Source organism: Phoenix dactylifera, unplaced genomic scaffold, assembly GCF_009389715.1.
Source record: "Phoenix dactylifera cultivar Barhee BC4 unplaced genomic scaffold, palm_55x_up_171113_PBpolish2nd_filt_p 001166F, whole genome shotgun sequence".
Classification (NCBI taxonomy): Eukaryota; Viridiplantae; Streptophyta; class Magnoliopsida; order Arecales; family Arecaceae; genus Phoenix; species Phoenix dactylifera.
Window position 1 is genome coordinate 39,584 of NW_024068505.1, and position 17,137 is coordinate 56,720.

Here is a 17,137-nt window from a genome sequence, read left to right on the forward strand (position 1 = left end):
GACGACTTGGGCACTTAGGAGACGGCTCGTTCTCAGGAATCCAGAGAACTCAATTTCTGATTTTCTTCCTTAAGTCGACTTAGGTTAACTTGGAGTCGACTCGGCTGACTTGAGAGACGACTCGAGATCTTCGGAAGACGTCTCGCTCTCAGAGACCGAAAAATTGATTTTCTGTCTTTTTGAACTGATCTGCCTCGGAGTCGACTCAGGCTTTGCTGGAGTCGACTCAGCTCACTTGGGAGTCGACTCTGGAACACCTAGAGTCGACTCGTTCACAAGGTCTCCGAAACTGACTTTCTGCCTTTTAAACTGCTTTCCTCTGGGAGTCGACTCGGACAAACTGGGAGTCAACTCGGCTGATATGGGAGACGACTCGTAGTCTTCGCAAGTTGGCTCGCTGACAGGGTCTCAAAAACTGACGTTCTGTCTTTTTATCAGCTTCTCTTTGGAGTCGACTCGGGATCATCTGGAGTCGACTTGCCAAGCACCGGAGTCGACTCGCAACCTTTTGGAGTCGACTCGCTAACAGGGTCTAAAATCCATCGTTCTGTCTTTCTGTCTGTTCTTAGTCGGAGTCGACTCGGAGTGTCCCGGAGTCGACTCGAGCTTGTGCCAGAAACTTCAAGTGTCCCGGAGTCGACTTGCAGAGTCCAGAGGTCGGCTCGTGATGCAGACTTTGGTTCAGACAGATTTCAATACTTAACAAAAAGACTATAAACCAAAGCTCAAGGCACTTAGACAGAAATTAATAAAGATTCACCTGAAACACTAGATTAAATTCATTAGAACAACATAAAACATACTCAAGTGCTTTGAACTCATCAAAATTAATTAGGGGAATACTCAATCACTCCACACTCGGCATGCATGACCTCGGTTTGCATGAGCTCAGCAGGTATGAGCTCGGTATGCATGACCTCGACAGGTATGAGCTCGGCATGCATGACCTCGGCAAGTATGAGCTTGGCAAGCATGACCAACAGTCAAGCCGCTCCGCCTAAAGAAGGAATCACCAGATCCTCCATATCCAGGATCAAATCCCGCGATCTCCGCCTTAATGACTGTCAACATTTAAATACACATGATTTCAACGGATCGCCAGCCAGCCCAAAATCTCAAGCCGTCTACGGTAACTCATTGACTTACACAATCCTGTCGAATCACTACGGTAACTCATTGACTTACGCAATCCTGTCGAATCACTACGGTAACTCATTGACTTACACAATCCTGTCCAATCACTACGGTAACTCATTGACTTACACAATCCTGTCCAATCACTACGGTAACTCATTAATTCGTACAGTCACATCCAGTCACAGGTAACTCCTACACCCCTCTTATAAAAAGGGGACCTTTTCTTCTGAAAGCAGGCTCTCCTCTTTCCGTGCAATTTCTCTACTTGCCTCAAAAAAACCTCCCTCTGACTTAAGCATCGGAGGGTCGGCGCCGGACACCCCGGCCACTGGTTTCTTGTAGGTCCCCCGGAGAATGCTGTCATCCGACGCACCACCTGCCAGAGCTCCTCCTCCTCAGCCCGCGGTCGCCCCCCGAGTCCAATTTCCAGCAACACCTCCCACCCTTAGGTATTCAAATTCATAGTGTATCTCATATATCAGTTGCATGCCTGGCATCTACTACAGGATATTGAGATATTTTCTATTTTTGATTTTGGCAAACTTATTTTTTTATTCTTCTTGTGAAAAATAAAAAAAAATAATAGTGAAGGTTTCTATTGTCAAATATTTAGAAAAAAAAGAAACAAATTTTTTATTTATTTTTTTTAAAAAAATAAAAGTGATAACGATGCCAAGCCTTACCTTTTAGACGATACAAATACACTCAACATGCGTTCCTTATTTGGAGGGGGTGAGGGAGATGGCAATGTGACTTTTTAGCATGAAAGAAGGCAACTTTTCCTGGCTGTGAATGATCTATTTGTAATTATTGCTCCCAGTCTAATGAGGATATCTATTAAAAAAAATGGAAAAAATATGGAGGAATTGTTATTTACCCTTCTTTGTTAAGGCAAACAATGGTCATGGTTAATTGGAAGCTAGCCTTTCCGTTGGAGACCTGCTTTCGAAGCCCAAGGAGCCAAGGTCTTATGGGGCCAACACCCTAGACCACTTCACTAAATAATAAAATTAGGTTCAAATATCCCTTTCAAACAAAGAATTCCTCCGACCTGCCTACCAAGAACCTCATGAGCCAGCTCTCTCTATATATACCTCCTAACGCCCTTCCATACTCCAAACCACCATTCCAAGAGACCAACTCGAAACTCTTTGCACACCAATTCCCATCTTCTTCATCCCTCCAAACCGCTGAGGCCAATGGCGTTCTCCTACACTTCCAAAGCCTTCATTGCCATAATCCTTGCTCTCAACTTATTAGTACCACAGGTGCTCGGTATGTACTAACGCTTGGCATCGTTCACTTTGAGGCCTTCTTTCTTTCTCTCTTCTGTACATTTACTTACATTTATTTACTTTATGAAAGTCATCAGGTCAGCATAATCTTCTCCCGCGGGGAACAAGGTATTCATTTTGCGTTGTATTTGATTTGGAATGAGAAAAGAATAGAAAAGAGAAGTGGAATATGAATACTTATTCCTCTTGCAGTACTTATTCTTTTCACAGTTTGGCTGCATGTTTTTCTTTCTGTCTGGAATGACCACCGGGCTGAGGTCATTTCTGTGACATACAAATAAAGAAGGATCGAAAACTAAGAGGGCTGCATTTGAGGAATAAAGTTATTCCATATCTCTTAGAATAGTTATTCCATAAATATGCAGCTTTGACTGGAATTGTTATTCCCGTTTCTATTCCTGCTCTATTCCAGACCCAAACTTGCGGGGCCTAAAGACTCATTGAACCTCACCAGTTCGATCAACTATTCCTTTGTTTGTCTGACAGGAGCTGTCACGTGCGAGAGGCTGGACCGAAGCACGTGTGCATTCGCCGTGTCGTCCGCCGGCACACGGTGCGTTTTGGAGAAGCGTGTGAGGAGGGGAGGACAGGAGGAGTACACGTGTCGCGCATCCAGAATCGAGGCGGACGGATTGAAGGACCACGTCGAGACGGACGAGTGCCTCGAGGCTTGCGGACTCGGCCGTGATACCCTCGGGATCTCTTCAGATTCTTTGTTGGATTCTCGCTTCACCCAGAAGCTGTGCTCGGCCAGGTGTTTTAATGGCTGCCCCAACATCGTCAATCTCTACTTCAATCTTGCCGCTGGAGAAGGTAGATCAAAAACCTGAAAACTTTTTAATATCATCTGACAGTTGATTTTTCACCGGTATTGGGATCTTTTCTAGCCAATCTGGAGAACAGACATGTCCCATCTTTGAAATCGGGCCAATACGCCAATAGAAACTAGCAACTGTAAATTTTTGGACTGCTTCATCACAAGCAGTTTATGCAGAAATTGGATATGATTTCAAAGATTGAACCTGTCCTATCCCTATCAAAAATTTTGAGCAGCTTGTCAAGAAATTCCAAGAATAACTCCATTGATGATCTCCTAGAAATCAACTAATATTTTACCCAGTAAGTTAAGGGTGAAAGTGGATCGGCTAATATCTACCTATATTCATTTTTATACCCAAATCTATCAAGATATGGACAAAAATTTAAGTATCCAATCCATCAAAAAAAAAGAAGAAAAGAAGATATGTATAATGATAGAGAGTTGCCGGATCCGTATCTGAATATTCAATTCTAATTGTAATCTTATTTAATTTTATGTACAACTCATAATTTTTTTATAAAAATAAATGACTGTATTAATATACTATTAACTTGATTTATTATGTATTAAGTGATATTTTTGATTCTATTGTTAAAAAATTTAATTATTCGACTTATGTCTGTATTTTTATCCATACTTTTATTATCTGATTTGTATCCGTATTTGTTTAAAACAAAAATGGTTGCGAATGTTTGTATCTAACTAACATCTCTATTTGCGTATGTTAATAAAATAAATATAGGTATGGATATATAAGTTTTTGATAAGTATTAGATTCAGTTCTAGCCCTACAACAAGTGCGCTTGTGTGGCCGTAAGGTACTGTAATCACGTGACAAGCATGAGGTATATGTGGGCCCATTTACCAGAAGGTATTAGCATGGGCATAGATTTTGTGTTACAGGGACAAACTAAACGCATGCCTAGGTCCGTTCTGATAGTATTTGGTAACTCAGGACTTCACTCAAAAAGGCAAGTCAGAAAATATTATTTGGATTATTTGATTCTGTATAAATGTCTAAGATCTATCCATTGAATAACCAATGTGAGACTAAACGCACGCCTACACAGGTTCTCATATATGGCCTGGAAGATGTTTATTTTCAAAAAAAAATTATCATGCGAGCACTCCAAATTTTATATTAATTTGAAGTGTATGGTATCCTTTAAAATCTGTTAATGACGTTAAAAATATCATCTTCCGTGTCTTAGGTGTCTTCCTTCCCAAATTATGCGAAACGCACCGAACAAGCAACCGAAGGACCATGGCTGAGATTAGAAGCTCTGGTGAGGTGATGCCAACGTACGGACCAGAGGCTGCAACATCTAACAAGCTTCTAGCATATGCTCCAACTCAATCCTCTGATATTCTTCTCTCCAGCTCTGCAAAGGCGCCTTCTATGGTGTAATTTACCTCAATGAAGGATTATATATCCAATGTAGTGTTCTATAGATGGCTTTGTAATAAGGTCGCTTGTAGACCACCATAAATAGTTAGAAGGTAAAGAGTATAGACTACAAAAGGTGTGCATTTGAATTTGTTATTGGTGGTATTGTAAGGCTTCCACTGGAGACTTATAAGTAGTGCATTATTGTTACTTCACCCAATTGGATTGTGAGTTGGTGCATACTAATTTGGCATGGTTTGAGCTGTTTCATAGTCTAAGTGTACTATTAGTTGAATCTAAGTAATGTTCCTCTGTACTTCTTACCTCTTTCGTTACCTCAATAAATTTGTTGAGCCTTCCTAATTTTGATCAAAATAAAGCTAAAAATGGTGACTTCCTCTCACTCAAAGAATGATCATACGTTAAAGCAAGCTAAATCAAGCATTGCTTAATTATCTTTCAGTTTGCACCATTTTATTGTGATTTATTTGATCAGCATATTGATAATCTATAAAAATTAATTTTCTCGAGCATTGCCTCACAAACCTATCTAAAAGCCAACAATTTAAAAAGTCTTCTCCATATATATTTAGAAAAAAAATCCAGATCTAAGGGCTCCATGGGCAGAAGGAAGGCAATAAAAGCCAGCAATGGGAAAGTGGCGCTGAAAGACATAGTGTAAGACTATAAACAAATTCGAGCACTTTTTTCCCACAAAAGCATACGGACGCTAAGGTTAGTGCCATAGGGCGACGCGAAACATGTTTGCCTCACATATAACCATCATCAGGTTGAATGAGCCTATCTTAAGTTAAAGAAATTTTTTATTAAAAAACTAGGACTTTCTTATTCTTATGAACCTAACTCATTAAAATATTGCAAATAGAGCCATTGCAATGATCTGTTTTTTTTTAATATTTTTACTAGTGTTCTACATGTGAGAGCTTTATGAAGAGAAGGCTATAAGAACTTTCATTTTTTTGCAGGTGTCACATTTTTTTGAAGGCTTCTTTTGGTTTGGATTTTCGGCCATTTTATCCCAACTTTTGTGGGGTAAGTTGCCAAACAATTTAATAAGGCTTATAAGATCCCTCATGTTACCCGAGACCAGGTCTTTTGCAGTCCTAAGTATCCTTTTTCTTTGGCTAGACCCATGTCTTAATGGTGAGGAAGGTCATTTCTTCCTATAGTTGAAAAGATGATTCTACCTTCATCTGATCTCCTATATCCAACTCAATCCCCTACTTTATTTGATGATCTCTCTCTCTCTCTCTCTCTCTCACACACACACACACACACACACACACACACACATCCTATATCCAACTCAATCCCCTACTTTATTTGATGATCTCTCTCTCTCTCTCTCTCTCTCACACACACACACACACACACACACACACACACACACACACACACACACGCACATATGCATACGCACACCCTAAAATGGATGCTCGGCTTATGTTGATCTCTCCATTAACGTGAACCTCCATTTTAATGATATTATTGATACGATTTTTAATTTTAGATAATAAATAAGACCCTTATATCTATGCTATTTTATTATCTATTATCTATTTTATATAACTAAAATGGAGGCTCGACTTATGCTCAACCCTCCATTCGCCATATGGATGCCTGTATTAGTAACTTTATTAATAGAATTATGTATTTGGAATAATAAATAGAGCTCTTATGTAATACAGTTCTTTATCAAAATATAACAATATAATATCATTCATAAGAAGTTTTTTGGCTTATTAACCATATCAAATGAAGGGCTTTTCATTAGTACTACTAAATTAATACATAAATTAATGATATTATTAATAACCATATTTACTCAATGTATGCCGCTGCTAATGAGAAAACATTTTATATTAGTACTACACCTTGCCATATTCTGCTAATCATTAGGCTATGCTGATTTTTACTTATTTTTTTTGCATCTTTTTTTATCATGATCAATTTACTTAAATACTTAAAAGTGAAAGTACAACCACAAATGCTCTTGTTATATCGCAATTAAATATCTCCTGGATGAAATATTTTTCTGTTTCTTTTTATATGCAGGTTGGATCATGTTCTTATTATTTTAATAATATACTAATTTACTGTAATGATAGATATACATATACTATTAGAGTTTTGTATAGTAATAGTATATCAAAATATTAAAACCAAAAATTTATTATAAATAACATGAAACAAGATGGAAGCTTGATGTACAACAATATTAATAATATTAGTATTAATATTATTAGTGCAAAATACTTACTAATATAAAATAAAATCAAAGAAAAGATAACAAGGATAGTGTGGGTCCAAGTGCATTGACCTTCAAGAACTTTCACTACTATCATATCATCGTTCGAAAGAAGATAGGTTGGGACGGGATGTAGCTTGAGCTACGGTTGAAAAATCAAAGTTAATCACACTCCTAGTGTAGAGTCCTATTGGTTGAAAAATCAAAGTTAACCACACTCCTAGTGTAGAGTCCTATTGGTAAAGAAAGTATAGGATAAAGTAAGCTAATACAAAATTAATAAAGATATAATAGGATTGATTGATGTGTTGAAGGTTTCTGTTTAGAGTACAATTCTACTTATTTATACTAAAAGACAAACAACACATTGTGACTATTCTCTATGATGGTGGCTTATGTCCCTCTCCCACTACTAATGGTTTTGGCAATTGATGCTAGCTGCCCTTCTACTACTTCACATCTATCAGGACGATCTAACCTTATATTTCCCTCTTAAACCAATAGTCATGCTTAATCAAAACAAACCTTTATTAAATCTCCATTTAGTCTATCTTTTATTTTTGCATATTCAGCCTCTAATGTGATACCCTCCAATCAACTCGGTTAGCTTCAATATAATGTTCTTTACTTTGGTCCACATCTTGGGATATTCTCCTGAGACCCTATTACAACCTGACATGTTTTTAACTTGCCATATGGCCGATCAAGCAGGCACTTTCCATGTGTCATCTAGAGTAAGCACTATAGGAAAACAAACCTTTTGCGGCGCTTTTTTGGACCTTTAGCGACGCTTTTTAGCATCGGCTAAAGTACAGCCCACGCCAAGACAAGCGTCGCCAAAGCGTTGGAGATACCAGAGTGGCAAAAGTTTTTGCCGACGCAGGTGGAAAGCATCGGCCAAAACCCGGCTTTACCGACGCTTTTATAGCGTCGGCGCTTACCCGACGGACCTTTTCGTCGTGGGTGTGCTGTTGGTTTTCCCCGATGCTTTATAGCGTCGCAAATGCCCGACGCTTTAAAGCGTCGGTATATCCTCATTTGCCACGACGCTTTAAGCGTTTGAAGCGTCGGCATAAGCGTGCCGGTGCGGTGCCACGACGGCTTTTACCGACGCTTAAAAGCATCGAAAAATATTTTATTTAAAAAAAAATAAAACACCATTCCATATTAAAAAAACGCACATTACAAAACATATATTATTACAATATGAACCTGTATTACGTTGATACATTGACACAAACACTCAGATCATTCGAAATATGAATATTGTCATATCTGATTAAAAATTTGCTTAATAAGTTTCAAATTACAATGTACTCTGAAAAATAAGAAAGATATACATATCAAACTCATAAAAGATAATCTAGAATGCATCAGGGACGGGATTCAGCTCCATCATCATCTCTACAAGCGTTTGAAGTATCAGGAATCTACAAAAAAAAAACCGTAGAAGTTAGGAATAATGTGATACATTAACTCATATATCATAATTGATAATATGTAAAGTATTCAAATATATATAGTTATTTACCTGAGAAGGGAGAAATCGTTGTAACATGGATGAAATATTCGTAAGTTGAGACTGCAAATTTGCTTGGTTTTGCTTCAGCTCTTCAATAGTTGCTTGAAGATGACGAACTTCTGCAGTGTTACTAGATTCTCTGGCATTTCTTGTATATGTGCCCACTGAAGACAACTGAGTGGGGGTAACTCCAACGCCGTAACCCCTCACTCGACCATAACGCTCTGGGCCCATCAATTCAGCGAGCACTTGAGCTTCAATATTATGGGTCGCGTTGGATGATGATGACTCCCCGACGCGCTCCGAAATAAGATTTGTTGCCCTATCCTATATCTCTCAAAAAAAAATTCAAATTAATGTATACCAATAATAAAACCAAAAAAAATACAGCACAAGCCAAAGATGAATACATACAACTATATCTCTTGACTCCTCTCGGACAAAGCTGCCATCTCGGTGGGTGTGAGTCATCTTATAAAACTCCACCCTACCAGGCTCCCTTCCATTATCATCCATCTACAACAAAAAGTATATTTCAAGAGTATACATGCTATATGATAGAATAATTTAAGATAAATTTAAATTATTTCAAGAAAGCTTACGAATTCAGCTCTACGCCTCGCATAACTCATGGAGCCTGAAGTGTGATGAACAGTCTGTGATGCTCGAGCAGCTCTACCAATATTGGAATATGTCTTCCCCGAAAAACAATAAACAATGTAATGCATAAAATGTATAAATTTCTAATCTATAATAATAGTAAATACAATCTAAGGTATTGAAAAAATATACACAACCTGAGCTCTCTCGGAAAACCAGTAGTGGACAAGCTCCCTCCACTGATGAGAGATTACATCTGGAGGACAAACACGGGCCACCTCCTCTTCAGTCATGCCCTCGTGCTTCCAATCCGCCTTTAGCTTCGCCTTATATTCTTTCCATTTGCGGTTGACGGACTTCAGCACCCAATCATGGCTATTTGCAGGAAGGACAAACTTTGTCTACATCAAAGTCAAAAATGTTATATCAATGTTAAATCAAAAAATAATTGAAGATAGTAAGCAAATTCAATTCTTTACCTCAACAACTCTAAGAAGCTCAACCTTATACGAAGGAAGCATTTCATTCCATTTCGTATAGTTGAGCGGACACAATTGTCCCTTCCGCGCAACCGATCCTAAAAAAAGTGGATAAAATGCTTGCTGCATTCTTAATGGGCTGCCCCAGTTCGTTGCAATGGACGACAATCTTCTCATCCTCAGGTAGGGTCCATACGTCTCGTGCTCGAGTGGGCCCTCGTGTTCTCCTCACTCTCCCTAGTCCATCTATAAAATAAGAAGTCCATTAGGATTGACATTGTGATTGATAAGGATTTCCCCAAGAAACACAGACTCAGAAGAAACATTTGCAACAACTTCAAACAACACAATAACCAACTTTAGACAGCTCAGAGGGGCAAACAAAAAAAACCTTCATCAACTAACATTGACCATGGAACTGTACTAAAGATCTCCAGGTGATCTGAAATTTTGACTGCAAACATTTAAGACTGGAAACAGTTTTAACTAAAATGACCTGCACTGTAAGTTCTCACAGACACATGGAAACTTCATCTGCTGATGAAAATTAGTGGCGTTAACCAAGGAACAGGACAAGGAATTACTCATTCAGGTTAAAGCAATTCATATCAACTATATGATGAGTAATATTTGAAATTCAAGACAAAATGACATCTTGAAAGTAGAAACAGCACTCTTCTGAGTAATAACAGTTAGGCTGCTAGGAAACCCTCCTATGCTGTCAGTGGTGATTTACATGTCTGGAATGTAATATTCTGTCATTCTTTCCGTTTACCCTTCTGTAGATGATTTAGGCTCGTCATGTGGGAATTTTAGCAACCAGAGTTCATGAAAGAAATATGGAATCTCAAAGAGCATATAGAGGTCCCGGTGGAACAGTCAGTTGGGGTGGTCTCAAAGGGTTTGTAAAGAGCATCAGCCAGCAAAACATAGAGGAGTCTTGCGCTGATGGTTAAGAAGGGTCAGGATCACCAGAATAAATATCATGAGTTAGTTTATGACTCACAGAATAAATATCACCAGAATAAGAAGGGTCAGGATCACCAGAATAAATATCATAGAGGAGTCTTCTGAGTACTCTTATGAGTACTAACAGTTAGGCTCCATTAAAGAACTAAACAAAGTTTTATGACTGGTATCATATCAAAAGGATATAAAACACTGACATGTATCAGACTACGATCTTAGATATTCAGCAACAGAAATTAGAAATACCCAGGACGTCCACGTCATCCGTGTCTGGACGATCTGCAGGTGGGGCGTGCTCAGACTGGGACCCGGACTGAGTATAGGGCACATCGGGCTGCTGGGAACGATCAGAAGTAGATCCCACGGATGTGTGCTGAAACTCAATATTTCTGAAACGTTTTCCTCGCGGCATGTTGTAATCTAGTATACACAAAAAAGAATCAATATTAATTAAAAATTAAATCTATAGAAATAATTTATTAATTGCAAAATAATTTAATGCATAAAAGTAATGTTTTTCTTACCATTAAGAAACTAGCCAGCTCTCATTCAACATCCATCCTAACCAAACTAGTAAAATTCAGTTCATCAATTGGTGGAACATTAAAAGGCATACACTGAGTATAAGTCTCATCATCCTCCTCTGCTAACCCTTTTCCCATATCATACAAGTCCCTAGGTTTAGTCTTAATAACAACAGACCAATCTTTATCCTTCGAGTCTTGCATGAAGAACACTTGTTGAGCTTGAGATGAAAAAACAAATGGGTCATCTTTCAATAACACACCAGTATGTATCAACCTTGAAAAATTTACTAGTATGAAGCCATTTATATCTTGCTTCAAACCTCTAGATGAGTTTATATCCACCCAATCGCATCGAAATAATACTACCTTAAAGTTTCCGTAATAATCTAACTCATAAACATCTGTTAGGGCACCATAATATCTTGCGTAAAAAAGTGCAGAAGACTGGAAGTATTAGTTTTATTGTTCATGGACATGACATCTTCAATCTAAAGTAACTATCAAGTTGCACACTTCATAGAAGGGCATTCACCATTTAATTATTTCTTTCACGGTAATCTTTCCCAAACCAATGGTCTCACCTCTTAATGATCCTCAATTCAAAGTTTTATTCACTTCTAGTTTTGCCAATTTACTCCTCATCTGCTGACAGTGTTTTTAGAAGAATATAAAAGAAATAAGCAAGCTATGTCAAATCTACACAAAGAAATACTCCAATGGGGTAGATTCAATTACATCAAGAGTTAGCGTAAACAAAATTAGTCAATGGAAATCATATCGTATTGTATATTGTATTACAAGCAAATACCCAATACACCCATATATAACATACCAATTTTCTCAACTTGAAAATACCATACAGACTGACATCTTTAACATTAGCAGTAAAAAGAAATAACTAGGACAAGAAAAATGATGGTCAACCAGGGTAGCACTTCTAATTCCAAAATGTGCAAATTAGGAGATAGTTCTTTATAAATTATTATAAAAGTTACTTTCATTTCTGAATCTAGCAAAATGTTTTTTAAAAAAAACAGAATGGAAAATACCTTTGTTGTATAATTTTCCAACATTAAATGCTACAATATAATTATACCAAGTGACTCCATCTAATCAGTATGAAGGTACATACTCTTTGTTGTTTATTATAGGCATTTGAGATTAATATATTTTAGAAAATGTAATTTGGCTAGATGTCAATTAGTTGAGATTATCGCAATGTAACTTTCACCATATAAAATTCAAACGTTAGATTTAGATGGCATCATAAAGATCATTTATTTTTATCAAAGTTTCTTCTCGCAAGTTCATTAGGAGATACAACATCTGAATTATTCCTCATGATAATAGTCCTAAATGCTCTCCTTGAGATGATCGGAGAAGAAACTACTACAAAATCTAATATTAGTTGCTTAAACTGTTGAACCCATGACTTAGAACAAGAGAGTAAATGGTTGCAGGGTTACTTTAAGGTTCTCCCTCTCAAATAACTTGGGTTTCAGCATGGTATTGCGAACAACCCTGAAACTAAAATAAACATGGAAAGAACAGGAGAAGCATTCGGTGTACCAGGCTCGGACTAAACAATCAATATGCAATTAATAAATGTTAAAAGAGAGTATGAGGATCACTTACCTCAGACGACGGCGAGGCGAGCTCGACGGCGGCCAAGTAGCTAGGGCTCGCGATGGAGGTTTGATGTCGGCGCGCAGCTAGGGCATCGACTGAGAGAGGATGAGGAGAGGGGGCCGGGCGAGCGTTAAAGACAAGAAGAAAACAAACAGGAGGAGGAGGAGGAGGAGGAGGAAGAGAAGGAGGAGGAGGAGGCTTACCTCAGACGACGGCGAGGTCGACGTCGGCGGAGAAGCGGAATCTTCGATCGCCGATCGGGGATAGGGATGGAGGTGAGATCAGTTTGATGTCGGCGCACAGCTAGGGCATCGACCGAGAGAGTATGAGGAGAGGGGGCCGGGCGAGCGTTAAAAACAAGAACAAAACAAAGAAGAGGAGGAGGAGGAGGAGGAGGAGGAGAAGGAGGAGGCTTACCTCAGAGGAGGAGGAGGAAGACGGCAGCGGGGTAGCTATGGCTTGCGATGGAGGTGATCGAGAAGTCGGCGCGCGCACAGGTAGGGCATCGATCGATAGAAATGGAGGAGAGGGGGCCGGACGAACAGTTGGAGGGTTTTATGTTTTCTAACGACGCTTTTAAGCGTCGTCATTTCTAAGTCTTTTACCGATGCTTTAACGCGTCGTCGATTCTTTAGCTTTACCGACGCTTATTTAAAGCGTCGGCAAAGGTTGGCGCTGAGCCAAACTTTTCCGACGCTTTTCCCTAGCGTCGGAAAAACTGAGTCGGCAAAACTCACATTTGTTGTAGTGAAGGATGTGGTGTAAGCATTATTGAACCCTTCGATTTATTATACTTTGTTACATTGTTATATTGCATTTCAACAATAGTTAAAAAGGAGAAAAAACTATATCATAGACATGTAGATGATATACTAATATATAACTAAAATGGAGGCTCAACTTTGTGCGAGGTCTCTATCGGCTATGTGGAGGCCCACATTAATATTATTATTAGTACAATTTCTTATTTTGGGTAATAGGTATCGCTCTTATTTAATATATTTTTATTTTAGACCATATTAGTAATATTATTAATGTGATTTTTTATCTTGGACAACTAGTAGGACTGTTATTTAATATGATTCTTTGCTTTAGATAGTCTATTATGTATCTCTAAAATGACTATAGTCATTCATCAAACTTTGTACCTTTAAAGAAAACAGATTATATTCATCAATTTTTTTTCTCTTAATAACTTCATAAAATCTTCATACCTTCCCTCCTGACAAATAACTTTCTTATTTTTGATTAATGAATCTCTTATAACACATTATTTAATGCCATAATTTTTAGCTAAATATTTTTGCAAAGTTCAATTTTTTTGCATTAACTTTCCTAGAAAGAAATTATGTTGTTTGAGAAATGATATTTATATCAAGTGAAAGGTGATTTAAAACATACTATCATTATTTTTGTTATTGTATTTAATATCATAATAAGTATCATAATAATAATTTTAAATAAAATTTGATAAAATAATATATCTTGTAGCAAATACCGAATGTTATTTACTCTTATAACTCATAGAAGAGAAAGACAGGCTTATGATGATCGCTTGTAAACAAATATATATTACATATGGGTATTATATTATCTATTCTCTTAATGATAATAGTATAATAATAGATAATAGTGTATCTTACAATTATCAAAAATAAGTATCAATTATATATAGGTACCAATTATATTTATATAATTGTTTTAAGTATAATTGATACGTACAAATACTATCTAAGTTAGGTAAGTACTATACTTACCTAAACTGATATCACTATTTTAGTTTAGGTATGTGATGGGAGTTTCTTTTTTGCCATCATTAAAGTTTATTACTTAAGATACAACAAAAATTCAGCTTTTGAAGCCTTCTATTTCTTATATTTTTAAATTAGTAAATTATATTTTAAGAACAGTTGAAAAAAGAAGAAAAACATCCTATGCTGTGCATCATGTAGGGCTAGTATTTTAACAAGTTTATCTTATGTGAATTGAATATTTTTTATATTATATTATGTTATTTGGTTTTTAAGTTTTCTGATATTGAACACAAATTAGCTTAAACAGCCGACTTTCAGGACATATAGTGCTCCACTCAAAAAGAGTACTTGAATCGAAGAAACCCATATCCATATGGAGATCAATAGTTTTTAATAACTTCCTGAAAATGTTCCATAGATTTAGAAATTTATAAATTAGTAACAAATTATCACCATCATGTTTATGTGAGGGAAAATTCTAAGAAAGAAAAGAAAAAAAGTGAAATATATTGTAAGTAATTTCTAGGAAAAATTAATGACAAATAAATTGTGATAGAAAAGTATTTAATCATTTTGATTGACTATTTTAATTCCAAGACCACAAAAAAAGATTAACATTGATAGAAAAACAATTGTTTAACAAAATAATTTAATATTTATAGTAGGTTTAATAAATGTATGTTTATATTAAGGTAGGAGAGATCTAAGTTAACACTACTTCTAAGGTAGAGTTATATTGGTAAATAATGTGCATAATAAAGTAAAGCTAATGCAAAGATAAGTAAAGATAAATTAAAATTGATGGGTATGTCAGAAGCCGAAAAGGTTTTCTATTACAGTATGATATTTATAAGTGGCTCCTCTTAACTAGTAAGATGGATGCCACTACTCCTTTTGAACATTTGTCCTTCTTATTAGTGCCATATATCATACTATTGCTATACATGATAGGTAGTGTTACCTCTCCTCTCATGTCATGGGTAGTAGAAAAATAGGTACTACTATTCATTGTGGATGCTTATCCTTAACTATGCTACATGAGTCACTATTACCATACATTGTATATAGTTCGACCATTTCTCCCATGCATGGATGGTGGTAACCGGCAACCAACTACCATCCTTGGACTCCACTTCATTAAGGTCTTGTTCTAGGTTGATAACTCTTGCCTACTTGATGTACAGTCACTCAGCTTCAACCTTAGGTATTTCAGCCTATACCTTTGGTGTTTCAACCTGAAACCTTAGTATTTATGCCTAGTTTGACACTTAGTACGAGGCCAACATGCAACTTAGCCTGATGAGTAAGTTCAATTTTGGCATACTAGTTGAGTGCTTCATCCCACTGATTGATTCTCAGTCTGCACTTTGTAACTTGAAAGCTTACATCTTTTCACCTTATTCGGCCTGCTTAAGGTATCCCTTTGACGACTTGCTATTACTTAATCTATAATGGATGGCATTTTAAAACTTGTTATTGCAACGATCTTCAACTCGCAGACATTGGACTAGATGTGATGTAAGCAATGCCTCCTACATCCCATTAGTTGATGGTTAGAAGAGTGATGGGGTGTATTTGACACTATGCCTATCGTCCTAATATTTGGATTTGGATATCATTTAACTTAGCCGATGTAAAGGCCATGAAGGATCTAGTAGTGGTGAGACTTAAGTAATAGTTTGAATTTATGGAACATCTGGTGGAGGTAAGATGTATTCTTGCATCCCTATAAAATCTCTTCCTTATTACCTTGATCTGTATATTCCAAGGACTCTATAGGATAGTTTTGGGCTAAAATCTCAATGTTGGGTTCTTTGAAACTTCCGACATTTCTATGCAAAGATTGAATGGCTGATTCGCCTACCACAAAGATAAGTCAACAAAGTTTGCCAGGGTATGCACAACAACATGCTATAGTTTACAATATCGGCTCTCGATGATAGAAATAAGTCTGTTCTAGCATCAAAATCAAAGATGCTATATATCGCTCCATGATTGGCCTTAGCACAACTGTCACTTCACTTGCAAAAAAAATTTTGATCTCATTTGTAGCGACATGTTAATAGCTACACCATAATGTCCAACCAAGTATGTCAAAAAACTTGTTTGCACCGGGTGAGGCTCTCTAGGTATGCCATAAAAACTTGTTTTCCTGCTGGCTTGCTAGAGTTGCTTGCTGACGGAGAGGGCTGACAAGTTTGATAGGAAGGAGTAGATAGGTTCACAGATGTGCCCCCGACATTATACCAACCAGAAAGAATATGATCGAAGGATGGATAAGAGAGCAGCGTGGGTCCAAGTGCCTTGATCTCTCAAGACTTTTGCCATTGTCATACTGTTGTTCAAAGAAGAAGGATTTAGATTGGGATAGACTATAGCATGGGCTACGGTGGGAGAGTTAACACTGCTCTTAAGATAGAGTCCTACTGATAAATAAAATATATGGTAAAGTAAATCTAATATAAAGATAAGTGAGAAAATATAATTGATTGATATGTCAGAGGTCGAAAAGATCCTCAATTATAATTTGATATTTATAAGTAGCTCCTCTTAACTGGTATGATGGGTGCCACTATTCCTTTTAGATACTTGTCCTTATTATTATGTGCCACATGGCCTGCTTTTGTTATACATGATAGGTAGTGTCACTGAGAATGATAGTGTTATTTTGATGATTAACAAGCATTTAACAAGAGTATGTTATAAGTTAAAACGATACTTCATTTATAAGTCTGTTACTCTCAGTATA

The 17,137-nt window shown here is 37.0% G+C and overlaps 1 protein-coding gene and 2 long non-coding RNA genes across 4 annotated transcripts; 1 reads left to right on the forward strand and 2 right to left on the reverse strand.

The window, feature by feature from the left end:
* Positions 1-2,245: 2,245 nt before the first annotated feature.
* Positions 2,246-4,859, forward strand: LOC103710316. Its single transcript, XM_008795987.4, has 3 exons — positions 2,246-2,412; positions 2,919-3,245; positions 4,464-4,859. The coding sequence occupies exons 1-3, from the start codon at positions 2,337-2,339 to the stop codon at positions 4,658-4,660; spliced, it is 600 nt and encodes a 199-aa protein (XP_008794209.1). The 5' UTR covers positions 2,246-2,336; the 3' UTR covers positions 4,661-4,859.
* A 4,054-nt stretch (positions 4,860-8,913) lies between these two features.
* LOC120108088 lies at positions 8,914-9,285 on the reverse strand. The gene is made up of 3 exons (XR_005509592.1): positions 9,228-9,285; positions 9,033-9,125; positions 8,914-8,946 (listed from the first exon to the last, which is right to left on the reverse strand). It is a non-coding gene; the product is annotated as an uncharacterized LOC120108088 (long non-coding RNA).
* Positions 9,286-9,539: 254 nt separating this feature from the next.
* Positions 9,540-12,877, reverse strand: LOC120108085. 2 transcript variants are annotated; one of them, XR_005509591.1, is made up of 3 exons: positions 12,838-12,877; positions 10,725-10,898; positions 9,540-9,755 (listed from the first exon to the last, which is right to left on the reverse strand). It is a non-coding gene; the product is annotated as an uncharacterized LOC120108085 (long non-coding RNA). The 2 variants fall into 2 exon arrangements; XR_005509590.1 differs by lacking the exon at positions 12,838-12,877 and adding an exon at positions 11,003-11,346.
* Between the last annotated feature and the right edge of the window lie 4,260 nt (positions 12,878-17,137).